We start from the raw sequence: 25,581 nt of genomic DNA on the forward strand, positions 1-25,581 counted from the left end.
ACAGTGTGTGTGTGTGTGTGTGTGTGTGTGTGTGTGTGTATATATATATACACTTTTTTAAGCTTTTATCATAGCACTTCATTTTATATTAGATATACACACAAAGAAAAAAATATCTTTCTTTGACTCTAACTAAAGTCATCTTTATAGTCCCCTTAGACTAAGCACTCCTATTACGTTAAAAATTTTATGTTGATTTGGTGGGAACTATATGTATATATAATATTTTAAAAAAACCTAACTTTAGGCAAATTTGATCCAAAATAGAACTGGAGAGGAAAATACAAAAATAGGACACCATCTTTGCAAATAATACTCTCAGCCAACATGAGGATAAAATATTACATTGTTTTTATCTTTTACTCTTCCTGTGTAATATATCTAATAGTGAATTGTTGTCATTTCTTAAAATGAAATACTGTTAACCAGAATTCTCTCCAAAAAATATAATTTAATGATACAGTTGTATGTGTAATAATGAATCCGAAACAATGAAATATTCTTAAGTACCTTGTGATTCAAACGGAAATGATATAGTCTTCTAATATAATTTTTAGGTCATCTATAAAGGCACTAATGGAACTGTTTACCCTAATATTCATAAACTACTATAATCTATCCAATTCTTACTAGCTGAACTATATATCTCTATCATCATAGAGAAACTGAGGCAAGAGCTACCAAAGCACATGCATAAGGGGTACCTGGAAGAAGAGTTCCCTATTCTAAAAGACTAATTAACACTATACTTCTTTATACATTTTATATTCTGGATTAACATTGCTTGTGTGCTTTAAATTTAAATGCAAGTAAAGAATTACTATATACACATTTACAAAGTGCTGGTTAAAGTAAAATAGTCCTGCATTCTAAACAAAAAGAATATGCCAAAACGAAAAACACTTTTGTAAACAATTAAAATTATCAATTTTGCTTTTCAGTTAAAGTATCTTTACCTATTACTTATCAATAATCAGCAAATGAATTTTCTTCAAGTGAAAGTAATAGTCTATTTTTAAAAACTTATTTCTTACATCCTGTTTAGTTTGTGATTCAGTCTTTTGAAAATAATTTTTCTCACATTAAGCTGACTTATCACTGCCCTATGAGAAGATTAAATATCAACATCAGCTTTCTTCCTCATATCTATCTTTCCTTCCTCTCCTTTTAAAAATTTCCATGAAAAAAACAAAAAGTATTCTCTGAATAATTATGGGCCACAAAATGCTTGTAGTGAGAAAATCTTGACATATTTTCTATTCTTCTCAGTATAGCTGGTAATAGCAGGTCTTATTTTTTTTTTTTTTTTGGTACCAGGGTTTGAAGTCAGGGGCACTCGATCACATGCCCAGCCAGTGAAAACACACCTTGAAAAATTAAAATTCCAAAGGTGAGTTTTATAACATAGTGCCACTAACAAAATTTCAGAGGAAAAAGGCATGAGAAATTACTAGAAGCTGAACACCTTGGTCTGTTATAGATGACAAAATACACAGAATAGTAGTAATACAATGCACATGACAAAATGGAACCAAGTAAAAATGCACATTACAGTCAATATTCCCACTTCCCTTTTATCAAAACTCTATTTGGGAAAAAGAAAATGGATTTGGCCCACAAAAAGAGGATTGTCAGTCTTTCTAGTTTAGAGAGAGCTGAGGGAGGCCTCTTGAGAGGAGATAGACATATTTTAGTTTCTCTTGGCACCATCTGATCTTCTGCAGCTGGGTATTTCCTTGTGGGGGATGAGGAAAATGATGAAACAAGAATGAGACCTGGCCAGGAGAGGTGGTGGCACATGCCTGTAATCCCAGAGGCTCAGGAAGCCGAGGCAGGAGGATCACAAGTTCAAAGCCAGTCTCAGCAAAAGGGAGTCACTATGCATCTCAGTGAGACCCTGTCTCTAAATGAAACACAAAATAGGGCTGGGCATGTGATCGAGTGCCCCTGACTTCAAACCCTGGTACCAAAAAAAAAAAAATAAGACCTGCTATTACCAGCTATACTGAGAAGAATAGAAAATATGTCAAGATTTTCTCACTACAAGCATTTTGTGGCCCATAATTATTCATGGATCCCAAGCATATAAATGCCTTTCTTCTAATGAGAATAATTGGCTTAAAATGCTTCAATAATTAGTCTCATAAAAAACAATTTGTATAATAAAACCAAAATGTTTCAAACCGCACAACAAGATTAGGTCATGTTCTCCAAATATAAAAGTAATTACAAGTGAATAGTCATTAAAAACAAAAACCTAAACAGTATATTAAACTAACGAGCTAGAAAAAACACAATTCATAGAAGTCAACAAGGAAAAAAAAGATAATCACCAATAAATTATGGTAAAAGTATCTTGTTATTGTAAAGGCAGTTCAAAGCCAGTCTTAGCAAAAGAGTCACTATGCATCTATTAAATAGGTATATGTTCTTTAATAATGTTGCCAAATACAAAACTTGAAAATTAGCTACTGATAAAGGTAGAAATAATTTTAGCAAGTAAATGATGAAAATTTGGGGGTAACACATGGTATGCTGCATAAAAATTTAACCTTACAATCTTTAAACAAAAAAAACTTATATTTTTAATTGCTATCATATCCGTTTGAATAGAACTTCTCTTCAGCACTTATCCAGAGTAAATAATCAATCACATACACAGCATGAAATTTACTTTTTGTACATAATCTAAATGTTATAGCAATAAGTCTTAATATTTACTTATTTTATATTCAAAATAATCATGTCTTTGTATATTCAAGGGTTAAATTAATAACACTTAATGAATTCATTATGGAAAAATCTGCCTACTTTAATTCTCCCCAGAGAACATTAACAATTAATCTCTAAAAGGTAGACTATTACCTCTTTGGAGGTTTAAAGGATGGTGATTAGTAAGCTAACTGAACAATTTGTAATTGTGAAGAGCTACTACTACTTTTAAAAATTTATACTATTTATTCTGCATTTATACTGAAAATTAAAGACAGGAGACCAAAATAATTCTACAATATCTTCTACAGTATGTTAGTACCACTGGCATTAAAAAAGGTAAAGATAAAAGGAAAAAAGCTGATGGACAGCAATTCTGCTGACAACACAGTTCATCCTCACAATGGATTTCATTTCTTCAGACTACCAGTACAAATCAAGTAAAAGCTAAATTTTGTTAGCAAGTTGAAATGTTGATAAAAATCTTCAAATCTTAAAGATAAATCTTTAAAACTAACCTGGCTATTTCTTCTCGATGAGCAGTCCAATCTCGGATGTAGTCTTCCTGCTCTTTAATCCGGTGCTTGAATGAAGAACTAGTAGGCATTGCTGATCCAGTGCTCTGCAAGCGAGTGGTTTTCAGGGCTGGAGAAGTACGTAGACGGGTATGTTTAGGGGAATTACGGTTTGATCCAAATTCATCTTCTGAGGTGGAAGCATAATCAGTAGGAAAGCGCCTCCATCTTGAATTTACTAAATTAGTTTAATTATTAAAAAAAGAATTATTATGTTATCATTTGAAGGAGATAAAATAAAAATCATGATTTCAAAGACACCATGAGAGTGTACACACAGCACAATTTTCAATAACTGACACACATACCTCACAAAAACCATAAGTCTACTACTCCTTAAATATAGAAACATTACAGTTTGGTGAATTTAAAACAATGAATAATTAAAAACAATTGAAAGAACGTGTTTTCTGCAAGTGTAGTGAATAAACATTCAGATGAAAATTTTTACTAATGATAAAAAACTAAGCAAGCTCTATTCATAAATGTTTATTTTTCAGATCCAAATATTTCTCATTAAAGATATGGATTTTTTTTAAATGACAGCAACAACACCAACAACAAATAAATAAATAAAAACAAGGGAAAAGATATCCTCATGCCACATGGACTTTCAACACAGAGATGATAAAAATCCCTCTTTTCCCAACATACAAATGTGCATAATTCCTGCTGTGGAAATTATGCCTTTATGGCAGAAAAAAAAAAAAACATTACCTCTGTCATTCAACATCCTGTTATGCTATGGTTGGAAAAAATCTTTTTACATGGTAAAAAACACAACAAAGCATCTTCAGTACAACTCTGCTGCTTTGACACTGAAAGCATATGGTGAAAATAGACAATGGCATAAAATCTACAAAGAGCAAAACTACAAGCTGTTCTCACAACCATCGACATTTAAGGCACAGGAGATACTGTGAATAGTCACATTAAAGAAAGTGGCAATCACTTTCTTATTCAAGGTTAGTAAAGACATTTAAAAATGGTATTGCTGACACATTTAAAAAACCAGGAGACAAATTAATGCACACACTTCACTACTACTGTTAATATGAAAATCCAACATATGAGTAATCTGTGAAGCATAAATAGAAGCTAAAATTTAAGAAAAGTATGTAATGGTTTACTTAGGGTAAACGTACAAAGGCAGGAACCTTGTCAGTTCAAGCAACTAACCTATACCTAGCACTTAGCAATGTGTCTGGCTAGTAAATATTTAATAAATATTTTTGAATGAATAAATTCCTATATGTAAACCATTTGCTTTACTCAAAACTAGTAAAAAGCATAAGATATCCTTGATATTTAAAATAATAAAACCTTAGAACCTGCTATAAGTTTCATTGCCACTAATATTATAAGAGTTTTCTTTTTTTCTTCTATATCTTTTTGTCCCTGTTTCTAATAAAAACTGATACTAAGCTGTGTGGATTGGTAAGGTCCAGAATTCTCTCATCCTTCTGCACTGGAATTTTGTAACTTTTCTATATTTTCCTCCAAAACTCTGTTTTTGCCCAAGGCTCTCTAAGGCTGAGCTGGCTCTTAGATAAAACTAACATACACTGTCATCAGTGTTGGCTTTCCTATAGTAAGGAATATGGCATAAATTAGAGCCTACTCATTTGTCCTGATTCACACCCATATTTGGAACTTCTAGGGTTTAGATGTAGATTCATGAGTACAAAAGAATGATCATATGCAGAAAGTTCATGGTTCTCTGTAAAAGTATACACAAATACATATGCAGAACTTTGGGTAATTAATCACAGATTCTTTGAAGGGGGGCTTAAACACAATTTCTATATGGTAATTTATTAACATAGAAAATACTTTTACCATGGTGGAAATTGACTCGTTTCTAGGCATATGCAAACTCCTATAAATTGAAGTTACTCTGAGACTTATTGAAAACAATTTTATAAAAAGTTTGGAAATAAGAGCAAATAAATTTTAGAAAAAAGTTAAAGACATAGCAAAAAAAAATCAGAAATATATGGGAAACAAATTTGTACTTTTCAATAAAAGCATTTCATTAAATGGTAAATATGAGTTTATATTGATATCTCATTATAGTATTCATAAATAGGAAAACATAATATGTTAGTTCAAATTTCCTGCCTTATGATTGGAAACTACTGTCACCATACCTATAATTGAAAAATGTGTTTAAAAGAAAACCAGTAACAAAGAGTTTTAATAAACTGCAGAATAAATGAAAACATAAATAAGTATCATGAAACTAAATTATTAAGAATAGCATTAAAAGCTGATATATTTCATGAGTGGCAGAGTACATGAAAGCAGAATGAGAATTGAGTACCAAGTGTTATTAATGTATGCAAAATATCAAGTTAAAATATATAAGTACAGTCACTTTAAAATTAACTTTGCTGGGCACAGTGGTGCATGCCTGTAATCCAGCTACTCAGGAGGCTAAGGCAGTAGGATCACAAGTTCCAGGCCATCATTGCAAACTTTGCAAGACTCTGTCTCAAAATAAAAAATGAAAAGGGCTGAGGGTGTAGATAAGTGGTAGAGCACCCCTGGGTTCAATCTCCAGCACAGCAAATAATCATCATTAACAACATCATCATCAATAAAATACACTTTAAATTTTTTGAGTCTCAAGAGTATAAAACTATTACATTTTAAGGAAGAACAGAAAAAAAGAAAAATCCATTTCATATACTTTCTACCTATTTTTAAAGGTTTATGTAGAAGTCAGGTAAGAATATTAAAGAATCTAACATTATCTTTAAAAAGCAACCAAAAGAATAAGATGTATTTTAAAAACAGAGAGAATATCAAATTATCTTTATAAATGGAAAATGTATCCTACAGGGTATACTACAAAGAAAAATGCAAGTTACCTCTGCACACCACTTTGCCTGTGTAACAACAGACTGAGATGGTAACTATTGGGAAAGGGCCTGGGAAAGGGAGTTCAAAGCCAGGACCTCTAACCTGTTATTTTTCAAATAATTTTGAAAACTTTTTGCTTTCCTTAATCTTTGCCTGCAAACTATTAGTAGCTATACACTTTATCTGAAGAAAATTCCTCACAACCTGCTAATGAATACAGAAGAAACTTCCAATTAGAATGTGTTTTTGTTTTTAAGGGGGTTATAGGGGTACTGGGGATTGAACTCAGGGGCACTCAACCACTGAGCCACATCCGCAGCCTTATTTTGTATTTTATTTAGAGACAAGGTCTCGCTGAGTTGCTTAGTGCCTCGCTTTTGCTGGCTGAGGGTGGCTCTGAACTTGCAATCCTCCTGCCTCCGGAGCCACTGGGATTACAGGCATGTGCCATAGCGCCCTGCTAGAATGTTTTGAATTTTCCTCTAAACCTACTTATTTCATAAAATTTTAGAACCAAATGATCTCAGATATTAGACAATCTAAATTCAATTCATAGATTTAAGAAAATGGGTCCAGAGAGGACTTGCATTGCTTATGTTAAAGTGCAGGGCAGTCTACTAACTCCTAGAGTTCAAAACTCATTCCCTGCTATTCCAAGTGTCTTCCAATTAGGTGTTGGAAGAGTCTCTTTTTTTCCATTTCTAATAAAACTAATTTTTAAACAGTTCACCAGCAACTTCTCATGGAATGACAGCTTTTCTGATATCTACTCATGTTGAAGAAAAATTTTACATCTTAACTTTATTCAGCTTAAGCTACCAATTTATGGAAATAAACTTAATTTTATATGATTAGGCTTATTTACTAAAGATTTAATGATAGATCACTAAACTGAATATTTCTACTGAAGGTGTTTGAAATGTCAATGTCTAAGAGGGTTATTGGTTGGCAAACTGCTAGATAAGTCATACATTAAAGTGAGAGAAAGTTCAAGATAGTTTAATTAATCTTGTAACTCACTTTAAACTTATTTTAGTTATGATATTTATTATGAAATTTATTTTATGTATAAAATGTGCAAAAATTCTTCTTGTGGAAATTATAAACTACTATATTCACTATAAAAATAAACTACCATCTATGATGTTTAGAGAATTAAAAAGGAAAAAAATAGTTATTAGTATCATATATCTGTGAATGCTCTGATTTCTTTTAATGTAACTAAACTTTGTTGAACCTAAAATACATGACAACTACAAATTTAGCAAATACAGCCAGAAAATACAGAACTACTTCAGAAAATACAGCCAAATGTGATGAGGCATACTTATAATCCTAGCAACCTGAGAGGCTGAGACAGGAGGATAATAAGTTGGAGCTTAGCAACTTAGAAAGTTAGCAAATTAGCAAGACCCTGTATCAAAATAAAAAATTAAAAGGGGTAGAAATGTAATTCAGTGGTAGAATGCCCCCCTGGGTTCAATTCCCAGTATCAAAAAAAGAGGAGGGGGACAGAAACCACACATTACTTCTTCATACTATACTGGAATATTTTAAAGAGATACTAAATCACAAACATGTTTTGCATGTATATTTATGAGCATATAGCAAAGTTTGTGGGGTAAAATCTGACAATGCTCTATTTTAGCTTTTAATTTGGAGAAAGAATTAACTTAAGCCATGCTTGCTCTATGTTTAGTTTTTACTATTTATAAATTTTGAGAATCAGAGTAAAAAAGGGAAAGCAAACTCCATGCTTTTTGATAACACAGAACTTATGATAGCTTATATTAGGATGGAAGTATACTTAAATATTTTAATGTACTTAAGTGGAGATGAGGTGATAAAGCAAGCAGTGTGGCAGAAGAAATTTCATCAGCTACATATCATAAAATGCAGCACAAAGGAAATATGAATTAAAGAAGTAGAGCCATAAGAAACAATAGAATAACAATACTGGATAAACACAAACAAAACATAGCAGTTAGTTTTCAAATACTTGGCAATAAATTCATAAATAACCAACCTATGCTTGAAGTGTGGAAACAAGGGCTGGAGTAAGAAGGAAAATGGCATTTATTCTTTTTGAAACAATGACTTTACGTTCTCTAGCTTCAGCCCATATCAATTCCTGCCACAAACTATGAATATTATTATCAAATCCCCTAACCAGCAAAGATGGAATGGTGAATAGATGGAGGAAAGCAGCAGTAAAGAGAGGATTAGGAAGTGAAAAATATATAAATATGTATACTTAATTTTATATATATTTATTTATATAAAATATATAAATGGATATTTTTATATATATATATATATATATAAAGTACCGTTAATTTGGGGTCTTGTAGGAGATATTATGGCAGATGTAAATCAAACAAAATTAAAAAGATAAAATTGCACACCAACTTTTCTTCCACTCTCAACTCAAAACTTAGGGCTCACTTAAATGCTTGTTGACTGACAATAATCATAAATCTTCTAGTCTTTTAACAGCTGGTCTCTTCAGCCACGCCCATATATGAGGCTGATTATGAAGTAATAAGACCATGCTTATACAGGATGTACACATAACACTAGTCACCATGTATTCTCAATGGCTTCAGCTCTGAATATGATATGCATAAAGACAAAAATTCCCAAAGCAGTTAAATTCTGGTGAGGAATAAGACATTCTGTAGATATTACATTCAATTATAGATAATTACTACAGCTAAATGCTATAATAGTACTTTATGAAATAATTCTCGCAATTAACTAAATTTCTACAACCTACTTTGACCAACATGTACTTAGTGATTGCCCCATGAATCCATCCTCTTCTACTGAAATGAATTAAGTTTTCACTGGTTTCAACCATAAATAAATGTTACTTTAAAATGTGCAAGTACATAAGACATCTCAAAATAAGTAGACAAAAAGAGAAGAAATACTGATCATTTCATTTAGCTTAAAAGAACTAATAAATGGCATACTGTTTTTCTTCAGGTTCATAAGGACTTTGGAGTATGTGAGGATATTTAAAGGTTAAACACATGCTTTTAAAAGTACAATGCTAATTCCTATTATTTAAACCAGATAATAATTCCCTATGTAACCCTGACATTCAAATCCACCTATGTCACTAACTGGAAAATTAAAATGTCTAAATCATTCCAATGAATTTAGAATCTTAAAATCACTATTTTTCCCCAGGACTTTAATTGGAAGTATATTAACTTTTGAATTTTCCATTTATTAATAAGAAAACAAAACCTGTCTCTTGAATATTTTGGAAAGGCAACAACTAGAAATCTAATTCTTAAAAGATGAGCCCCCAAACAGAACATGCTCATGTTATTAAAGATCTGGACTCAATTTACCTGAAGGAGAGCCATGAGTTGAGGTCATACTTTTGACCTTGGAGTCTGATAGTCGAGAGATACTGTTAGCTCTAATTCTAGGAGAAAATTTATCTGATGGTACTAATCTGGCTCCACTTCTAATGATGGCTTCTGCAGTACGTGAAGAGGCACTACTTCTAGATATTGTAGCTTCAGAGTCACTACGAGCTGATAACGAACCAAGCCTTGTTCTACGAGGCTGAGCCAATAAATCAATCCTAGAAATATTCCTCCTTCCTGTGGGTGGCTTGGATGTAGAACTTGTTGTGGATACTTCAGAAGCAACAGATGCTTTGTCGGCATCAGCAAGTTCACTGTCTGAAGCTTCACCAAGTCGTGCTCTGCGCAAGAGGGAAGTCCTGGTAGGTCGTGGCCTTGGAAGAGTAGTTGACTTACTGGATAACCCAGATGCTACAGGAGAAGTCTTAGATTTTGTTCCTTTACCTCCTTCCAGTTTGGAATGTATATGCTCATCAGTTGAGGTAAGTGGAGTCCTTCCATGAGATTTACAGGAATAAGTTTCCTGATCAGATGACATAATATCAGAGATAGCAGAATGAGGTACACTCGAGGTTTGGTCATCATCTGTTAAATCTACCGAAGGCTGCCTTATTCTTCCACTGGATTGTACAAATTTACGACCGTCTGACCTTGAACCTACATCTGAGGAACGACTTTTTGTTTTTTTTTCTATTTTCTCCCTAGCACCCGAAGATGATGATTTTGTTACATCTTTGGAAGGAGAACTTGTGGAACACCTGTCTTTATAGAGGCTAGTGAAACTCTTTCGTTTTTGGGTTGACTTTCTTTCAGTCTCTCCAGTGACCAGACTGATAGTACTAGCTGTATCCACATCAGATTCTGGTGAAATAGAATTGTCTCTATTATAACTGGGAGTATCTGGGCCTTCATCAGTTTTGTTATCTTCACGCAATTTAGCTTCTAAAAAAGCCATTACTGCTTCTGTGTCTTTTAAAATAAGGGTTGTGTCCATACTAGAATCAGTATCCAAAGAGTCACTTCTTTCTCGTAGTCTACTTACAGATGTTAATGCTAAAGAAGGAGGAGTAGATGAAGTCTGTTTATTTATATGAGGAATAAGTTCTATAGGTATGTTTGGGCTAGGTTTTTCTATAGTGAAGCTCCCTTGTCGCACTAATGACTTGGAGGATTCTTTCTTGTCTCCTCCCTTTGAAGTCTGAGTTTTCAGAATTTCCTCTGCTTTTCTTCTCTTGCTCTCATTTTGTATTACTCTTTCTCCTTTGCTTGTGGAATGTCCTGGAATTTTGTCTGGAGGTTGGGACTCTTGTTTAGAAGTTTCCTCCCTGCATTTATCTATCTGACCTGAAATATTTTTTGAAGATAATTTAGCAGGTGTCCACTGGGCCTGCTCCTTCTGTTCTTGTTGCTGCTGAATTTTTGCTAATGTCTGCTTTACTAAAGAAGCTTCCTTATCAGGTTCACTCTTCTCCTTCCCAGGAGTAGAGTTGCCTATGTGAGGCAGGATTTTATTATCTCCACCATTTACTGTTCTATTCACTTTATTCAGGGATCTGTCAGCATCTTGTTTATCTTTCTGGTGTACCCCTGTTGGTGTTTCTTTCTCCTGCAGTTCTGTGTCTTGCTTTTCACCTATTTCTGACCTTTGTGCTATAATCTTTGCTCTAGAGCTCTCAAGAGACTTGTCTTCATTTGGAAGCTGGGGAAGAGTTCGTCTCCTTCTCTCTCCCTGCCCAGCCAAGGAAGCTACAGATCCAGTTCTTCTCAGGGAAATGCCAGATTCACCAATATCTGCTTCTGTAAAATAAAAACCACAATGAAGGAATTAATTAGATTAAAAAATAAAAATCAAAGTGGTATCATATTACATTAGATTTTGAAGTGTAAGTTAAAAAATGGCAAGTATAAATAGATGAACCATCACTGTTACTAAACAGTTTAAAAAGCAAGTATAATTCTAAGCAAGTATAATTCTATATTTATTAATCTAAAATATTTAGATTAATAAGCTGCCTATTTACAGAGATTCAGTAAAGCAATGTATGAGATGAAAATCAGAACCATCAGTTCCTTTATTTCCTTCAACATATTTGTTAATTATCAAAAACTGTACATATACTTACAGTATACAACATAATATTCTGAATATATGCATATATTATAATGTATGCCATCTAAATGGCTAAATTAAGCTAATTTACATATCCATCATCTCACATTAAACTAATTCTTTCTTGTGTAGTAAAAATATTTAGAATCTACTCTCTTAGCAATTTTCCAGTATACATTTTTATTAACCAGACACCATGGTGTATGTAAGAGTCATCCCTACATCTGTAGGGCAATTCACTATGGTCATTCTTTCTTTTGTGACTTTCTGTCCTTAAGGTATACTCAAAAAAAGCAGAATCTGGTATGTTACAGAGAATGCCTAATAAATATTGTTTATTTGCTATGCATTCAATTACATAGCAGAAAATAACAAGATACCTAGCTTGTAATGTACATTATCTACTTGAAAGAATGAAAGTTTAGATTTTCTAAGTACATGGAAAGTACTAGCCATATAAGGTTTTATTTTTTAAATCTAAAGCTGATTAAAATAATTTTTTAAATAGTAAGTACAAGAAAAGGACAGGATGTGTCATAAATTTAGAAATGGAGGGATTTTTAAATCATAGTTTTCTGGTATATCAAGACTACTCATGAAAATACACAACTGCTTTCTCTTTTTTCAAATAAGTAGAGATCAATGATAAAATACATACTTTGATGTTTGGGAGAATTTGAGAATACTTAAGGAAAATGTTCATATTAAAAATGGAACGGATTTCTGAGTAAAGGGGTAAGTTTCTCAGAGAAATATAAATCAACATATAAAGCATTCTAATATTTTATGGATATATGGAGTGAAAATAGTAGATAAAGCTTCTGGGGTTCTTTTTTTCCTCTTTATAACCCTAAAAGACTAGCATTTAAATTTCACAAAAATATAGTGGTTATGATGGAGACAATTTAACTTAAATCATGCTATAATTAATCATGCTGTATCTTACTTTGTTTATTCTTTCATGTTTACATGTCTTTTTTTTAAAAAAGAGAGAGTGAGAGAGGGAGAGAGAGAGAGAATTTTAATATTTTATTTTTTAGTTTTCGGCGGACACAACATCTTTGTTTGTATGTGGTGCTGAGGATTGAACCCGGGCCACACGCACACCAGGCGAGCGCGCTACTGCTTGAGCCACATCCCCAGCCCCTACATGTCTTACCTTATTCATGCTAATTAAAGAGCCTAAAATACAATGGCTATTTTCTATTTTTGTATTTTTTCTAATATTTACCACACTATCCTGTTCTTAATAATATTCAATATAGGCTTAACAGGAATATTTTAGGACTTAAAGTGAATTTATCACCTTATCTAAATAAATCCACTTAAAACATGATAAAATAGAAATGAGATCATGAAACCTAAGTAACTGGTTTATTATTTTTTAAGAGAAGGATAGAATTTTGCTTTTCACAACTAATACTTAATAATTTTACTGTAGGTTCCTTGGTAAATTTATCTAGTCCTTCTGTCTTTTTTCCCCCTAAACAATGACCAGTTTATGTGAACCAATTTGCAAATGACTCTGCTCCCATCAAAGTTTTTTGGTAATACTACCAATTACTTCTAGTTTCTATGATAAATGTTAGTTTTTCTGGTACATTATTATGTAGCTTTCTCAAAATACTTAGCTAAATAATGTTTAAAAAATTCTTAAAATAGATTTTTTAGGATGCCACAAGCCAGAGAAAAAAACAAATTTGCACTTCCAAGAAAAACAAAGTTACAAATTTACAGACTAAAAAATACCACATTCAGGGTCTGGGATTGTGGCTCAGCAGTAGAGCACTCGCCTAGCACGTGTGAGGCCCTGAGTTTGATCCTTAGCACTACATAAAAATAAATAAAGGTATTATGTCCAACTATAACTAAAAAAAAAAAAAAAATATGCCACATTCTTCCTTAAGCATAATTTCTTAAAAGATTTTTTTCAACTCTGTGTCTTCATGTTGAATAAATTTTTCATTTTAATTTTTTATATTGTAAATTGGCAAGTTATAATTGTGTATACTTATGATATTTAATGACATTATGACATATAAAATGTGAAATAATGAAATCATTTTAAAATATTTATATATGTAATATAGATAAGTTCATACATGTACATGCTTCATCTACAAATTATTATCTTCATTTAGGATTATACTTTAATGATATCTGCATCGTTAATCAAAATAAAATCATATTATTCTAAAATAATATAATTGGCACATCAAGGAGGGTAGGAAGAATTTTTACTTAAAAGTAAAAATACAAACTTTTAAAACCATAATTTAATACCAGAAATTTATAACTAAAAAGAAAATTTCCTTAGAATACAGTTTTAAATTCTAACAGGTATCCATTCATCTATCTTTAGAAGTTTTAACTTATAAAGGATAGAAAATATTAATACACATTCAATATAAATACTTTAAATAAATACTTTTGGGTCTGGGTTGTAATTTAGTGGTTGAATTCTTGCCTAACCTTGCATGTATAAGGCCCTGGGCTATACCCCCATCATTATTATTATTTGGAAATTTTCCACTGCTTAAAATACAAGATGCCTAATAAAAATCAGCTTTTTACTTATTAGAGAAATCATATATGCAATACAATCATAGACTATGTGAAATAATTTTAGATTTAATTTACTTCTCACTATATAAATCTGTTTTTCTTTTTTAAAAAACTGATATGTGACTCACAAAAATAGAAAGAGGCAAGGAAAAAGAAAACAAAGAGGAGAAAGAGAAGGAAGGAAGGAAAATACCATTTTCTGAAGGAACAGGTGCAGACAATTCTATTATTCTTTCTTCTTGATCATGTCTTGTATGATTAGCAGCCAAACTAGCCCATTGTGAAACCCAACGTTTGCTTCCAGATGAAGATGTGCCTTCCTGAAAAGAGAAAAACAAGACATCGAGATAATGCAGTCTGGTCAAATCTGATTCTTGTGAAAGAGTTTTAGTCATAGGAACATGCCATACAAAACCATAAACCTTACCTTATTACATTTTCATTTATTAAGTTTTTTCATATATAGAATGAAAGTTCTCTAGGTATTCTCTTTATGATTTATTATTTACTGAAAATGCAGTATAATTTTATGTACTTCTTAAATACTAACAACAGCTTCAAAATAAAGTGTTGGAGCTTGATATTTACTGGTTGCTAAGATCAGCTTTGATACATATCATAGGTTCATGGATAGATATATGATTAGTCCTGACTCCATTAATGAGAACAGGGAGACCTATTCCCAACTTATTATCTAGGCCTCTAAATGTCTCTAGAATTCAGATTGGTTCTAGGTCTTAGGAAGTATTAAATCTACCAGGTTATGTCCTCAGTGATTTCAAAACCCAAACTTTTGACTTCTCTCTACAAAACTTTATAATTTCCAAAAGATGCTAGAAATTTCAGTCTTTATGAATTATTTTATACCACTCTAAACCTAGACCTGCCTGTGTTTAGATCTTTCCTTAGGGGAAGTCATTTTTTAAAACTTAAGAGTGAAACAGAACTTAATTTATTATATGGTTCTACAGACTAATGGTCATATGTTGCTAATTCTTAGGAACAGGGAAATTTGAACAATGTGGAAGATCTAGGTGGTATATGAAAAAATATATAAATCAAGACAATACAATGATCTTGACATATCATACATTTGATTCAAATGGGGTATGAATTCTTATTTTTCCACGTGTACAGATTACAGGATCACATTGGTTATACAGCCACATTTACACATACAGCAATACTAGTGTCTGTTGTATTCTGCTGCCCTTCCTATCCCCCCTCCCCTCCCATCACCTCTCTCTATTGTCTTGAGCAACCAATAAAAGTAAATAAATAAATAAAAATAAATAAAAATTTTGTATTTGTCAACTATTTTTCTCTTATTGATCTCATTTAATTTTTATTGTAGTTTAATTTCATGATTTCTAGTTATTTAAACTTCTTGAAGATTGTTTTGTATCTCTGAATGTAGCCTATCTTTGTAAATGTTCCAAAGATTATATGAACCATATAAATTCTACTGTTGTCACATGAAATGTTCTATAATTCTCTGGTCTATAAAGTTCAATCACATACAGTTGACTGGCAATGCTGCCTAGTTCAAGTATGTCCTCATTGATTTTTCTGTCCTCTGCATCTACAATTATGATTTGAGATGCACTGACTCTCCAACTTTGTCAAATTCTCTAATACTTTTTTTGCTCATATTTTTGACACTTGTTGTACACACATATATGTTAAGATTTGTCATGTTTGATTTAATAACTAAACACTTTGCTATTTTGAAAAGCCTATATATAAATATAATGCTTTTTACTAAAAAAAAAAAAAAAAAAAAAAAAAAATCCAAGCCAAGGCTTCATGTTGAAACTACACAGCAACTAGGGAATGGAAAACTATGACAGAAATTTATTTTGAACTATTTGAAACATGTTTTATTTAAAGTATCAGATTTACTATATATTTAATGATTAACAAGCTACATACTGATGAAGTTAAAGATTTCATATACTGTATGACTGATTTTAAGAATAGTAGGTTAAAATAGTAATAGAGAGAATGACATAGATGTAGTGCAACCTACGTATACCAAAGCCTGCTGAACCCTTGAATTTCCTAAGTTTTTGTGGTACGTGCCCACATTTCTGAGTACCTAAGGCTAATTGCACCATGCAAAGAATATCCACTACAGGGGAGGAATATACACTGACACTCACTTATGTAGAACCATTCTGGGAAGAGTTCTAATGGCCAAATAGGTGACTCCTACAAAGGCAGAAACATACTGAGACTATATAAATTTTATTTGACAATGAATAGAGCGGATAGAGAAGACAGCAGGGAGTCTATTTAAGTTTATGTTCATGAAAACCCTTCCTGGATTAATCAAAATATCAGCATATTACCTTAAATAATGATAACCTGCTTTTAATAAATAAATCTTATAAATAAAAAACCAGAATAAAAATTCTCCTAAGAAAAACAAAAACAAAAAAATACTAAAATACAGTTATTGTTTTGATAGTTTTCAGGAAATAGCATACCATAAATAAGTAATTTTAACATTGACAAGCAAACATGCAAGTTTATTTACCTGTCTATAAAATATTCTACTTCCATTTCATGCAAACATAAATAAAATGTATGCCTTACAATTTTCTTTTATTTATATTTCATATTTCTTTACTATTCATAGATTAAAAATTAGTTCCTTTCCTAAGAAATAATATAGCATAATGCATAAAAGAATAAATTAAGAAATCAAAGTTGCTGAAAGTTTAAACTCTGGCTCCACCAAAAAAAAAAAAAAAAAGTAAGACCCTGGCGAAATAAATTTCTTTGTTACTTTAATTTCCTTCTTTGTAAAATGGCACATTAAAGGCTCTGTTGAATGTTAGCTCTTATTATCTGAACAAATAATAACTTTAGTACTTTTGATTTATATAGATGTTTTACATTTCTTTTTGAAATACCAAAGTGTAATGAAATTTTGACACCATGGCATTCTCTACCAAGCCATTCTTAATTAATCTCACATTCTAATTACAACTCAGGCTCTACTACACTTACTGAAGTATATAAGATATATCTATCAGATAGTTCCTTTCACATGTTTTCTGACATGGTGAGTCTTTCAATTACAAACACAAACTTCCTATAAAGTATAAACTGTACATTTCTTATTTTGTCTCAGAACACTGATTAGGGCAATGAACATATAGATTCTTAACTGCTTATTGAAATATGTTTTTCCTTTAAAAATATTAATTTAAAATAACATAATAATAAAAACTAAGCCAGGCTTAAGGTTTTCATTAGACATGGAAAATGTGTAAAATTTTAGTTTTTGTAAGTTTCACAAGGGGGGTAAATCAATTACTTAAAACTTACAAATGATACAAAGTTATATATATATATATATATAAATATATATATATATATATATATATATAATGTATATAAAGAATTAAGTACACAAGAGAGATGTATACCTCTGAGTTGTGAAATACAGATGTAGTCAGTGGTTTTCTTTCTTCCATTACTACTGCAGCAGAACTGAGAGCCCACTCTTTTATCAGATCTTTATGCTTTTCATTGATAATAGGTCTATTATAATCCTGATTGTCATCTACTCCAAATACCTAGAAGAAAAAAAAATAATTTTGCAAGTGAAAATCAAAGTCTGAGTACTAGATTAACAAGTGAATTTCATATTAACTGCAGAAGCAAATAAAAATATTCTAAATGAACTTTGACTTCAATTTTTTTTTTGTGGTGGGGGTACCAGGGATTGAGTTTAGGGGTTCTTGGCCACAGAACCACATCCCCAGCCCTATTTTGTATTTTTTTTAGAGACAGGGTTTCACTGAGTTGCTTAGCACCTTGCTTTTGTTGAGGTTAGCTTTGAATTTGTGATCCTCCTGCCTCGGCCTCCCAAACTACTGGGATTACAGGTGTCAACCACTCCACCCAGGTGTATTTCAATTTTAATAACAAGAAGAACTTTTTAAAAGACAAGATAATACAATTGGAGTATAGCTGAAGAAGGAAACAGGCCATTGTGGTTTATGTCAGTGTGACTATTCTTTCTTAATATTTAGCAAGTATTCATATAAAAATCAGAAATATTTAGGATCTTTTTTGGGCGGGGTTACCAAGGATTGAACCCAGGGGCACTTAAACACTGAGTCACATCCCCAGCCCTTTTTTGTATTTTATTTAGAGACAGGGTCTCACTGAGTTTCTTAGGGCCTTTCTGAATTGCTGAGGCTGGCTTTCAACTTGTAATCCTCCTGCCTCAGCCTCTCAAGATGCTGGGATTACAAGTGTACACCACCTCACCTGGCACATTTATATTTGTTGTTACAACACCTGAATAATTTTGTTAAATATTATAATAATGCAAAGAGTTAGGAAAGATTATATTTTCAACCTGTTTTCAGCTTGTTTCTGTGCTCTATTATTTTCAAGAAGCATGTTGAAATAGTTTATAAACATGATTCTTTTTGTCTTTTCCTTCCCTATTAAGTGCTTAACATTTACATGAGTTAAATTTATATATATTATTTTCTCCGATGCCAATCACAGATTTTATTGTATGATCTTGGCATAAAGTTTAACATTATTCTCAAACTTTATTTGCCTAACAGTTACTTAAGACCTTTCTGTGAAATGCAGATTCCTGGGCCTATACACACAGATCAGTCTTTTCAATAAGCAGATTGTCAATGGTCAACACTTTCGAAAAGTTATAAATGCAGAAACAAATATTCGTGTGCTTTTTTTTTTTTTTTTTTGGTAGGAACTGAGTCTTACTCATTTTGTGGCACATGAAAGGCCATGGATATTGCCAAACAGATTGAAAAAGTTTTGGTCATATAAACAATCATTTTATTATTAAGTATCCAGTTTATTCCCAATGCTTATTCTTTGTAGGGCTGGGGGTATACTTCAGTTTTAGAATGTTTGTCTAGCATGTGTGAAGCCCCAGGTTCTAACCCCAGCACCTCCAAAGTTATGCATCTGAATCAGCAATTTGTATAAAGGATCTTAGAATATAACCGAAGAGAGCCTTTGTTATCTATACAAATGTGAAAATAACTTAAACTAAAATACTTTCTAGAAAAAAATTAAAAGTCATATAGTACAGCTATCTGATAAATTCTAAAGTTCATATTTAGTAAATAGGTACCAGATTTTCAAATTCACTAAAACTTAGTTTTTACCACTAGATGGCCTTATTACTTAATATTTACTTCAAACACAACCATTTTGTTCTGTTCAAGAATTGTGATTTAATATTCTATTGAACTACTCAATATTTAAATTATCTTTGAGCAAATTGTATATTATTAACTTTAAATCAATATGAATTTCAATAATATATGGAAGAACAGTGAAAAAATTTCTTCATTTTGCTAAACATTAGAATTAAATAAGTTTAAAAACAGCAGTACAAAAAACCTGAGTATCCATATGTGCTCTGCTTTTAACCTATTTGTAAAGAAAGTAAATTCGAGCCATTCAAGTGAATGATATGTTTTTAAACATTAAAAATCACTTATCACAAGAATCTTTGAACTTCAAATTTATTGAAGGTTTTTTTTTTTAATTTTTATATTTACTAGAAGAAAGCTAACTTAAGTTTGGAAGTCGAAAGTAAAATTAATCATGTAAGAGTACTTACATTTTTGTATCTCTTTGGCATGTTAATTTAGAAATTACCTTCAGTTATTTTCTGATTTGGTGATATTTAGTTCTAAATCCATACTGAAACTTGATTTCTTTTAACTCATAACCACCAGAATTTTCAAATAAAATGTAATCACTTTTGACACTATTTTGAAATGACAACAAAAGGCACACAAAGAACTAATGCTTTGAAGAAGGGGAGTTCTCCAAGTACTCAGATGACTTTGTATAGATTCCTTTTAAAGTTTAAGAGACAGCTATACATGTGTAAGAAAGTAACAGTTATTTCTTTTCAAAATAAATGATAGGTCCGGAACTCCTACTGTGCAGGGAAAGAAGTCTTCAGAGTTCACACATACTTTGTCGCAGTTTGAAAAACTTATGATAGTAATGACTGACTAGTCCATCTTGAAATATGTATCTATTCACTTCTGTACACTTGTGTACTTCAGGTACACAAACATCCACTTGTGAAAAGTTTCATGTGAAAACAAAGAGAAAATAAATAGTTTATATTGTCTATATACTTTAAAGCTAACATACTTTTCACATTTAAAATAGCACACACAATAGCCCATACCATTTAACCCATATCTAATAATTGGATACAACTGAGAGCTACTCAAAGCAAGGCCAAGTTTGTCAGGTTTCCTTATCTTTCATTCTAGATTCTGTCCCTAGGTGAGTTCATCTACATGTAATGCTTCACTTCATTTACCAACTATATGGACAGCTGCTTACCTGTCATCTTTCCTCCTGAGTGACTCAAGGTATTTCAAATGCAATATATTAGCCCCAGGCTCATGATTCTCTTCCCTTTCCTACTCTGACCTAGTTCTCAATAAAAATTCCAAACTTATTAAATATAAAATCTAGGTCTCTTATTCAGCCAAGGACTTCTCAGACGAGAAGTATATAGTAGGGAAAAGGATGAGTCTAGATATCTAATATTTATGCTTCCTCTCTATTGGAACTTTGCATCCCATGTTACCAGTCAGTTTCTGATTCTTTTAGGGTAGGAACAAAAGGAATGAGGAGTGGGGTACAAGAATAAAAAATTTTTTGGTGGACTAGGGTTATAGCTCAAGGCAGAACACTTGCCTGGCACATACAATGCCCTGGGTTTGATCCCCAGCACTGTAAAACAGAAATTAAAAATAACTCATTTAGGGCTGGGGATGTGGCTCAAGCAGTAGCGTGCTCGCCTGGCATGTGCGTGGCGCTGGGTTCGATCCTCAGCACCACATACAAATAAAGATGTTGTGTCTGCCGAAAACTAAAAAATAAATATTAAAAAATTCTCTCTCTCTCAAAAAAGAAAAAAATAACTCATTTATTTTGGAGGTGAGGAATAGCTTTCATGTCCTCCATAGTACCTCCCTCTCCATCCTATCCCAGATCACAGACCATGTTCTCAATCTTTACCTCTGAATATATACAATTATATATAGTATCTCAGTTTGGGATTTCACGTTTGTATATTAGTGGCTATCCTAAACAAAAGGATATTTTAAAGCATTAGAGACAGCTATACACATATTAAGCAACTGTGGTATATGGTACTTACTAACTATAGGCTACAGGCTAGCTAGTACTACAGGGGATTTAGATATCTTTATGACTTAGTCCTTATTCTTTTTGTTTGTTTGTTTTTTGGTACCAGAGATGGAAGCCAGGGGTCCTTAACCACTGAGCCACATCCCCAGCACCTTTTTAAAAATTTTTCCTTTTGAGACAGGGTCTCACTAAGTTATTTAGGGCCTCAGTAAGTTGCTGAGGGTGATTTCAAACTTGTGATCCTCCTGCCTTTAGTCATTGGGATTACAGGCATGTGCCACCATGCCTAGCACTGAGTCCTTACTCTTAAGGACAGGTCTAATGTACAAGCCTATGAATAAACAAGGAAATTCACATGAAGGAACCATGCAACTCTATATTTAAATCCAACTTTCTATAAAACCAGACTATATTTTAGATTTAGTTTTAAATTTAAAGAAACTAAACATTCTGAAGATGATAAAAGCATGTACAATACAAACCAAGCCTATGAAAAGTTTCACCTTGATTTTTTTCACTATTATATTATCATCCTCATCGCCACTGTCATTTAAAAGTTCAAGCCATACAGAAAAAGTCCAAAATTTCCAATTCTAAAATTAGAACAGTGGAGAGAAGAAATGTTGCATATCAGATCTTTCAAATGGTGAATACTCATTCATATTATTATATTCAATAACATGAGATATAGACAGCTTGCTTATTGTGACAGGAAGTAGAGACCATGGAAAGGAGACAGACTTATGTACATAAAAATGATAATACAATATAGACCAAAATGATAATTTAATAGCCATAGTCCCTTATGTATTAGATTAAAAACTCAAATATCAGTTAGAATTCAGAATTCATCTTCCCATAGAAATGAAAAGGATAATGATAAATAAAATGTCAAGCTTTTTTAGGCTTACTCTGAAATAATAACTGAGGCATCAAAGTAAAAAATTACTTAGGTTTTAATTGACATGACCAGAACATCTATCACCTCAAGGAGGAAGTACCTCCTGGGTTAAGAAAGCATGGTGTCTATCAGTTCAAATCAATATAAAGGTTCTCACATCCTACAACAATCACCTGACATATAACTACAGAATAAGAATGTGCAATTCTAGCTTCTGGTGTCAAAGAACTCCATCAAGATGATTTAAGAGAGTTTTAAAAAATTGTAAATACTATTAAATCTATTTCACTTGTAAAGAAAAAAATCCCTTAAATTCAATGGAATAAAACATTTTGAATGTTTAACACTGATTTTATATTTGTAATCAAAATTAAATTTAAAATTCAGAAAAAAAGTGTTAGAAGAGCCCAGAAAGGGGTTAGGAAAGATGTTTATCAAGGTTCCCGTGGTTCTGACTTGGGTCTAATTTGTTACCCCAGGATCCAGATTCTCAGCACTGACTTCCTTAATTCACTGCCATAGATATTCTTTATGTTGTGTTTCTGATCTTGTAATAGTTCTTCTAGTTCTGGATTCTTTCCTACCACCTGTTATCTCAGAACCAGCACTGTCCAGATTCCATGAGGAAAGAGAAAGCATGCTATCAATAGGCTTTTTAGGGGGAGATATGCTGATACAATGAACAGTTAATAAGTCAGGCCAGGAAAAGTATGGGACAAAGTTGATTGTGGTATAAAATTTAAGGAGAAACACTTTAAACGCACAAAGCCTCACTATCTATAATGATTAATATTTTTTCTTGATCAATGTTTAGCTTTCTGTTCTCACTTTTAAGTTTTTCCTTATTTAGTTTAAAAGTAGTAGCCCTGGCCAGCATGGTAGTACATGCCTGTGATCCCAGAGGCTTGGGAGGGTGAGTAGGAAGATCAAAAGTTCAAGGCTAGCCTCAGCAACATAGTGAGGCCCTAAGCAACTTAGTGAGACCCTGCCTCAAATTAAAATGTAAAAACAAAACAAAAGGTAGGGCTAGGGATGTGGCTCAGTGGTTAAGCACCTCTGGGCTCAATCCCCAGTACCAAAAAAAAAAAAGTAGCCTGACAAGATTTTCCTCTTCCCTTAGTATTATCTGTTTTGAATGGAAGAGAAAGAAGAAACTGGTACTGTGATGGGTTCTTTGGAAGGTAGAGAAGAGGCAGGAGTAAATGGGGGAGAATATCATTACTGTGAGAGATGAGTTTTTTTAATTCAGGTAGGCAACAGCATTTATAGTGCATTTTCATGTAAACATAGATGCAAAATTTAAGAGGTCTTTATAAATATGAGGCATATGTCACCCTCATAAACAGTGAACTTTGGGATGTGCAAAAATATAAGGACATCATTAACAGACACAACCCAAAAATACAAACCAAACTGTTGTAATCTCTTAACTTGGGGGTTGGGGAAAAGGTTCTCTCTCTCAGCACCTTTTAACTAACACCAAAACAGAATAACAAGAATAGGGCATTTTGGCCTGGTCATTTCTTTTAAAGAGATACTATTTTAATTATATATAATTTCTTCTTCTAAGGTAAGATGCAAATGACTTTTCTGATCATCTTTAATCCCAGGTAAACAATGTATTTGTGGAAGAACTGAAAAGGTGTTTCACTGCTTACTATACTTAACATCAGTACAGTACTGCTTACTTCTTTTCCACTCTGCTTTGATTCCCAGATGACATTTCCTTTTGGTTTTCTCTTACTCCTGTCTGATCCTCTTCAGTTTTCTTTTGTTCACTCTTAATACTATGTCCACCAATGTTGGTATTGCCAAGAATTTCACACTTTGTCCCATTACTCTATATAGCTTCACTGGTAGTTTCATCTCTTAGTTCTGCTTAACTCCCCTCTATTCTCTAATATTCCCAAATATGTATTTTTAGCTCAGTCTTCTTATGTAAGATCATGACAGTTATGACTAACTGACTGCTGGACAGGACAACAGCTTTTAAATTTCCTTTTAATTTTGAAGCCCATTTTTTATTGAGACAAGGTCTGGCTACCCTTGAACTTGCCATCCTCCTGCCTCAACATCTCAAGTACCTGGGATGACAGGCATAGGCCACCATGTCTGGCTTTAATTCACTTATCTATCCCACTATGCATTCATTCTTGAAAGAAAGAACTCAGTTTTTTCTATTTGAATCACCGTCCCTAATGCAAAACCTCGCACATTATCAATGAAATAAACTAGTTCACAAATGATGGAATGAAATAGGAAAAAGACCATATGAAAGTTTTCAGGACCATTCAGATTTAGATGGACAGCAGCAGATGGCCCCAACTCCTGTTCCACACACCAAAATTTCAAAAAGGAGAAAACAGATGACAGTTCATCCAAGCAATTTGATATGATGCCCATATCTACTCCAGTCATCCCAAAGCACTTCTTATGCCGTAGAGTTTGCTATTCTTGGTCTTTGTTTTCTCCACACCCACAGGTTATTTCTCCAGACATTTGATTCCTGGTTCCAGGCTTTTTTGTTTCCCCCAGAGCCTTACTTTAATTAGCCTAGATTTGGTTTTCAGCTTTGATCATAAATAATGAAATCTCAGTTCTTTTATTACTTTGGTAGTCACAAGATAATGTAGTGATCCTTGTTTTCCTGCAGTATAGTCCCAGCTTTTTTTCAAGAATAAGTAAATTATTTATCCAGTCACATAATATTATTACTTCATTAAATGAATCCTATTTTATAATTGTAGATTTCTCTATCTGTAGTGTGACCATTTCTCTTGTTAACAACCACAATAATATTGCTTACATAACAACTATTCCACAGGCAAATGGGTCTCCAAAAGTTTGGAGTTGTGCATTCCCACAGTAAAATATTTTGACCATGATACTCTTTGACAAATATTATGTTTAGAAACTATATATGTCTGTCAATATATTAATAGATTGTATACACTGGAGAAAACAGTTCAAAGTAGAAAAATTATACAAAACAGTGAGCATAAGTCTTAATATTTTTCCTGCATCCCATAGGGCTAGGTATCTTGCCCACTCCCTCAGATACCATTCTGGAAATACGTTATCTAAACTAGTGCATCTCAACTGTTAATGTGCATATGAATTATTGGGCAGTCTTGTTTTTAGTACAGATTCTAATTTAGTATGTCTGGGGGTTGGTCTCCTAAGTGATATTAATGTTGCTCATTTAAGAAACACTCAACTTTTGAGTAACAATAATTTTTAAAAGAAATAAATGTTTAGACAAACTTATGCTGTTAC

The 25,581-nt window shown here is 32.4% G+C and overlaps 1 protein-coding gene across 9 annotated transcripts in view; it reads right to left on the reverse strand.

Moving 5' to 3' along the window:
• Cep170 (centrosomal protein 170) overlaps positions 1–25,581 on the reverse strand; it is a 127,824-nt gene that overhangs the window by 29,744 nt on the left and 72,499 nt on the right. For 7 of the 9 annotated variants that reach the window (XM_071599974.1, XM_071599976.1, XM_071599972.1 and 4 more), the window contains 4 exons: positions 17,648–17,797; positions 14,404–14,530; positions 9,515–11,332; positions 3,231–3,465 (listed from right to left, as the gene is read on the reverse strand). In XM_071599974.1, coding sequence (XP_071456075.1) covers positions 3,231–3,465; positions 9,515–11,332; positions 14,404–14,530; positions 17,648–17,797 — 2,330 coding nt within the window. The remainder of the gene's footprint in view (positions 1–3,230; positions 3,466–9,514; positions 11,333–14,403; positions 14,531–17,647; positions 17,798–25,581) is intronic. The other 2 variants (XM_071599980.1, XM_071599975.1) reach the window with 1 other exon arrangement.

Source organism: Marmota flaviventris, chromosome 12 (genome assembly GCF_047511675.1).
Source record: "Marmota flaviventris isolate mMarFla1 chromosome 12, mMarFla1.hap1, whole genome shotgun sequence".
Taxonomy (NCBI): domain Eukaryota; kingdom Metazoa; phylum Chordata; class Mammalia; order Rodentia; family Sciuridae; genus Marmota; species Marmota flaviventris.